At 44.2% G+C, this 6,587-nt stretch overlaps 1 protein-coding gene across 1 annotated transcript; it reads right to left on the bottom strand.

The window, feature by feature from the left end:
• Window positions 1-3,320: 3,320 nt before the first annotated feature.
• On the bottom strand, window positions 3,321-4,562 carry LOC308135560 (general transcription factor II-I repeat domain-containing protein 2-like; the record flags this gene model as incomplete). The annotated part of the gene is made up of 1 exon (XM_080503612.1): window positions 3,321-4,562. The coding sequence occupies one exon, from the start codon at window positions 4,560-4,562 to the stop codon at window positions 3,321-3,323; it is 1,242 nt and encodes a 413-aa protein (XP_080359738.1).
• Window positions 4,563-6,587: the final 2,025 nt, after the last annotated feature.

The raw sequence follows: 6,587 nt of genomic DNA, 5'->3' as shown, positions 1-6,587 counted from the left end.
AGCAGAGTCACACAGCTCAACATTCTGGATGTTCAGAGGAACTGATCTTAAGCTGGAATTCAGTGTGGAGGAATATTTCTCTTCATCCTCTGTTTTCCCCTGACCGATCTTAAAGCGGCTCAGGATGAATTTGAGGTTTTTGTTTCCATCTTGTTTGTACCAGAAGAGATAATGATTTGAAGAACTGCTGTTATACAGACAGTCAAGAGTCACTGTGTGTCCTTCATCAACAGTCACTTCTCCTCTTGGTTGTTGCACGTTGTCTGTTTGTGCTCTGCATCCTGTAAAACAGCAACAAACAGTGTGAGTGTGCTGGTAAAGAATCATGTCAATGTTGGATTGAGATGAAAGAAACACAGTTGTGTTCATACCAAGGCACATAGCAGCCAGCAGCACTGAGATGAACAGAGGCCTCATATCTGCAGTGATGAGGAACTGTGAGCTCCAGCAAGTAGAAAGAAGGCTGTGATCTCTCTGTTTAGTCTTCATCAACACTGAGTTGGTGGATTAGAAGGAGGAGCCTGATCACAGTGACAGGACTCATTCACAGCTCTGTGTTCTTCCTCCTGATCGTCACAAGCAAATCCAACATGTATGAAAACAAAGTCCAGCAGTGATGGAGTGGGGCTCCCTCTAGTGGAGAGTTGTGTCTTTGCTCCAAAGGTTTGAGTACACAGTTGTACTGTTTCCTGTCACTGTGGCCTCACAGCACAGTAGTACACAGCAGAGTCAGTCACTGCAGCAGAGGAGATGATCACATGGATTTGTTTTTGTGTCACGTTGATCTTCAGTCCTGGAACTGGATTATTGATCACTGATCCTGATCCGAAGTGAGAGATGAGAAACTGTGGAGGTTTTCCTGGATATTGTCGATACCAGAAGAATTGATCTGAATATGAAAGTTCTTGGTTCTCATAGGACAGAGAAACAGAGCTGCCTGCCAAACTGTGCTCTTCATGGTTGATTGGTTTGAGGTCTTCACAGCTCATGTCTGCAGGGAAATAAAGACATTTTATTTTGTCTTCTTGTGAATCAATATTGAAGCATCAGTGACTAAATGATGAGATGTGAATGCAGCTGTCAGTGACTAGAAGAGGAAGAGATGAATTGTAGACTTACCAGTGAATGTATGGAGGAGCAGCAGTGACACTAAAAGCATCATGTTCAACTAAAACTGCTCAGTGATCCTCAAAGTCAACTTTGTAAAGTCTGTGTGGTTTCTCATGGTGACAGCCAGGTTTCTCTGTTTGGACAGGAAGTCCCGCCTCCTCCTCATGTCACACTGACGTATGTGAGAGCAGCAGGTTGGATCCCCGGGGAGCAAGCCCAGTCAAGGGTTGGCCAACATGGGACAGAGCACACACTCCGGCCCCACCCAGACCTGGCTGGAGCCCAAGCTCCGGTCGGGTCGGCTCCAAATGTCAGTGTAGGATGCATCCCCAGCACATCAGGGTCCCAGAGGACACAGCAGGTCCACCACCCCCGCACCCCGGCACCCTGGAGTCCAACACCAGACCGGCTCACCGGGGCCCATTTTGTAGAATCATCAGTTTTACAAAACTGAAAGGATTGATGAACACATTTCTACTGCTTGGACGAAAACAGGCAGGTTTGAGTGAATGGACTCTGTTGACTCATTTCTTTGGTCTGTCTTAAGATGGTCCGACTCCAATCACCATGAAATGAAATCTATCATATCTAACTTTTATTAACTCCAAGGTGGAAATGAGGTTCCTGTTTTAACTTCACTCTTGGTTTTTGTATGAAACATTAAAGGCTTTTTTAAAGTATACAGACTCACTGAGTTTCATCTGAACTCTAGAAATCATCTTTGATGACTGTAAGCTTGAACATGACAAACTGTTAAAACTGGTATTTCTTTATCTTTGATGACTATTTTGTAGTTCTTTAATGTCTGTTTCTTCACAACAATGTTTCTTACAGCCTCTGTTGTTTGATGTTATTAAACATGGACACAAAGAGAATAGTTCATTGTTGTCAAACTATTATTTATTGGTTCTGTACATTCATTTTGACCAGGGATGTCGAACTGGTTTTCACCCAGGGCCACATCATCATAATGGCTGCCCTCAAAGGGCCATATGTAACTTATAAATGCAACTAAATGTAAGCTAATGTAAAATAAATGTAACTACTCCTTAATATTAAATGACTTTGAATGTATTACTTAAGAGGGGGCATAACTACTGTAAAACCAACAATTGTGAGCTGCTAGCAACATGTGTGATGTAGCATTTTACAAAAATGAAAATGGCTGCACACAGTCTTGCATGTGGTGCAGTAAATACATTACTACACATAAGACATAAGTCAAAACTTACAGCTCAAGACTAACAAGTTGCAACTGAAATAAGTCTGACAAGCAACTTTTCCTGTTGATGCACGTGTGTCATCACACTTGTCATCTCAAGCACAGAAAACAACTTGCAGGAAAATGAGATTGGTGAGTCTTGTCATCATATGTCCCAACAAGAAAGAAAGTCTCAGTTCACAACCAGTTATTGGTCACGTTTTTAAGTTCCCCAGCTTATATATTGGCTGTGTCAATTCTTGTTGATGAGTCGATGCCTGTCCCGGATCACACCAAGTGGATCCCCTCTCCACCATCCATTGGTCATGTTCTGAAAATAACAAACACAAAACAAAATGCAAGCACAATCATTAAATTGCACACAGTTTCACTATTCTTCATCTTGGTTACATTAAATTTTATTATATTCTAATTAGGTTTTTAAAAATGCTTACCTGTGTCTTCTGATTAGATGTCTGACACCGTTTTCCCGTGACCAGTGTGTCAATGTCTGGTTGTAGGTCCTGTGCTGAGGCAATCCGTAGAACAGCATGGAGGTTGTCATCAGTGATGCGAGATCTGTGCTTGTTTTTGTTTACATTCATTATTGAAAACAACTGTTCGCACAGGTAGGTGCTCCCAAACATGGAAAGAACACGGCCAGCATGAAGTCGAAGCTGTGGCATCAAAGCAGGGGGCAGCAGACGGTAAAAGTCCTGGATTGCAGCATCCTGGAACTTTGCTTTCAGGCCACTGTCGCTTTGCAGATCAATGAACTCCATCTGAAGGTGCTGATGTCAGTGGTGAAAGGACTGGCAAAGAGGGCAAAGCCACAGTGTGCTGTGCTCTGAAGTCAGAGAAGCGCCGATCAAACTCATTCCTTATCAGGCTCAGTTTGGTAGCCAACTCAGCACATGAAAAAGTACGGGGAAATGAGACTGAGATGCTCTGACAAACAGGAAAGTTACCAAGATCGTCGTGTTTCACTTGGCACATCCATAGGTCCAGTTTACGCTGGAAAGCCGTGATCGTGTCGGACATCTGTGTGATGACTTGTTTGCAGCTTCTGATTCAGTTCGGCGAGGTGCTGGCTTATGTCACACAACATAGCAAAGTCACACAGCCACTGATCATCTGACAGTTCAGGCAAGGGTTTTCCTTTATGCTGCATGAAAACAGCAATGTCTTCCCTGAGCTCAAAAAATCTTTTGAAGACTTTGCTCCTACTCAGCCACCGAACTTCTGTATGGTATGGCACATCTCTGTGCTCCGAGTCAATCTCCTGCAAAAACAGCTGGAACTGACGATGATTCAGGCCACGAGCACGAATGAAGTTCACTGTTTTCATGACGGTGGTCACTATGCCATCCATCCCCAGCACCTTCCCACACAAAGCTTCTTGATGGATCATGCAATGATATTTTATCAGAGGCATGTGACAGTTCATTTCTTGCTTTTTCCCCTTCATAATTCCAACTAAGCCCCTGTTTCCTCCACACATTGCGGGTGCACCGTCTGTAGTTAATCCCACCAAGTTTTCCCAGGGCAATCCATTTTTACTCACGGACTTCTCCACCGCATCAAAAATGTCTTGTCCCGTTGTGGTGCCATGCAAAGCAGCCACATCCAACAGCTCCTCAGTGACAGTGAGGTCTGACTTCACGCCTCTGATAAAAATTGATAACTGCGCTGTATCCGTGATATCTGTGCTTTCATCAACAGCTAATGAAAAAGCTATGTAGCTGCGTGTCTCTTCGGCCAGCTGTGTTGAAAGATTTCCTGCTATTTCCTTAACTCGGTCCGCGATGGTGTTTCTTGATAAACTGACATTTTTAAAAGTCTGTACCTGGTCGGGACACACTTGCTCACACACTTTCACCATGCACCGCTTCAAAAACTCTCCCTCTGAAAAAGGCTTTGAAGAGTGGGCGATGTCTTCAGCCACAATTAAGCTAGCTTTCACTGCCGCATTATTTTTGGCTGTGGCTTTCGTGAACACATTCTGCTGCGCTCGCAGTTTGCCTTTTAATTCTTGGGCAATTTGTTGTTTTTCTTGATGGGTAGCTGTGGCACACTTCGCTCCGTGTCTGGTGTCAAAATGCCGGCGTAGATTGTACTCTTTGACAACAGACACTGCCTCGCAACACAAAAGACATACAGGCCTTTCTCCTTGAAGAACAAACGTGTATTCGCCTTCCCACCTTTCTTGAAATAGCCTGCCATCTGCATCAACTTTTCTCTTCTTGGACATTTTCGGAGAATGTATTTGTATTTCCCAATTCCACCTGTTCGCATTGATGTGGAGCCACTGCAGCGTAGTGGCGGATGCCGTCAATCGCGGGAAACATAACACCGGTAGACATGCATTGTGGGGAAATTTAGTTTTTTTTACAAGCCAGCAGCCAGCAACTTGTGCGACACTTTTTCCTGCTGAAATCAGTCATGTGACAGGGAGCGATAGACAGACCAGGGACACGTGACTCTCTGTGTGCGCGTGCCTGCCTGAGTGCCGAGATGAGAGCACGTGCTGCTCACATCAAAGGCTTGCGGCCGGCCGGTTTTCCCAAAGCAGCGGCGCTAATGCAAACGCGTAGCGTGGATGAAAATCTCGGGTGGGCAAGACCCCGCGAGTTGCCGTGATGCCGCAACGACCGCAAGGGTCGGGGAAATTTAGCTACAGCTACAGCGCCTACAGTGCACCGCCACAGCGCTGCTGCATCATGGATTGGGAAAACAGGCCGTTGTCTTTCTGCGTCGTGTGTGTGGGCCTGCGCTTGTGAAAACCTGACCAAGGCAGAGTCAGAGAAGGGAACGCAAGCAGCGCGAATAAGAGAAGGAAAACCATTTTGTCTGTTGTTGGATTGGTTTGTCGGACAAGTTTTTTTTCTTTTTTGCTTTTTTTTGCTTGTTGGTCAAGGTAAGGCAGGCGGGCCACATAAAATGACATGGCGGGCCACATTTGGCCCGCGGGCCTTGACTTTGACACCTGTGATTTAGACTATTGCAACTTTCTTTGTAGCTTGTTGAAGAACCATGATGTCTTCATGATTCAGTTCACTGTCACAATGTCTCAGAGTGAAACTCATCCTCACTGCATCTCAGTGACGTGTGGTGAGGTTCCTGGCTGGTGAGGCACCGACTCCTCTGGAGTCAGATTTATATTGTAAGAAGTGAAAAGAGCTTCTTATTTCACTCTTCATGCATCAGCTTCAACTGGTAATGCTTCATATCCATCAGCATTCCTCTTTCAATCACACCAACACAAACATAAACACAGGAACATATTTGTCCCACAAAGACAGTGTCTTTATCAGAGATGGATAGAGCACCCTTCTTGTGTCCAAGCAATTCATGTTCACTGTGAACAAATTAGAGTATAGAGATGTGTGCAGCACTCATTTAACTTTAAATTCTGCTGTTTTAATCCATTTTGATAAAGGTTGTCTATCAAAACAATCAGAAAAAAATATTTTGGGCCTAAAGTTTAGTTTAGTTTTGGTAAAAGTTTAGTTATCGCATACTTGAAACTCGTGTCTCAATGTAGATCATGGTCAAAGTTCAGTTCACCTGCACCCCCTTGAGGTGAGGCTGGGTACTGTCTGCCTCACTGGTTTGACTTTTCTCTGCAGTTTATTGTTTGATCAGCGAGAACAATTCTCTCACACGTACATTAAATACATGACACAGACTGTCATGCTGTATGACAAATATTTCTGTAAAGTTCATATTGTTGATATGCTGAGGAACAGACACGGGCAGCGTCATGTGACCCAGTTTGTATTGGATCACAGTCAGACATGAGGCACAGCTCTCCACTGCCTCGCCGGGAATTCTGCCTGAAGTTCATCCACTAATTGTCAAACTCTGAGATTTTAACTTACTAAAATGTAAAAATGTGTCAAGTCATACTGAAAATGTATCCTTGACACAAATCAGTGGAAAATATTATTTTTCATTTTATACACGTTTTTCATTTTTCTTCTTTTATCGTGATGGCAGGTGAACACTGCCGCACGTCACTGCTGCATCTCAACAAACCACAGCAGTGCAGCAGAGAGTGAGGCCCTCTAGTGGATGTAGTGGAGTATTGCATTGTCTTTGCTCCAAAGGTTTGAGTACACAGTTGTACTGTTTCCTGTCACTGTGGGCTGCAGAGCACAGTAGTACACAGCAGAGTCACACATCTCAACATTCTGGATCTCCAGAGGAACTGATTTCTCTTTGAGTTCAGCACCAAATCTGTCTTCAGGGAACTTTGGAGAGTTTTGTCCTGATG

This window comes from Blennius ocellaris (genome assembly GCF_963422515.1).
Source record: "Blennius ocellaris genome assembly, chromosome: 10".
Classification (NCBI taxonomy): Eukaryota; Metazoa; Chordata; class Actinopteri; order Blenniiformes; family Blenniidae; genus Blennius; species Blennius ocellaris.
This window is presented reverse-complemented; position numbering and strand designations above follow the sequence as displayed.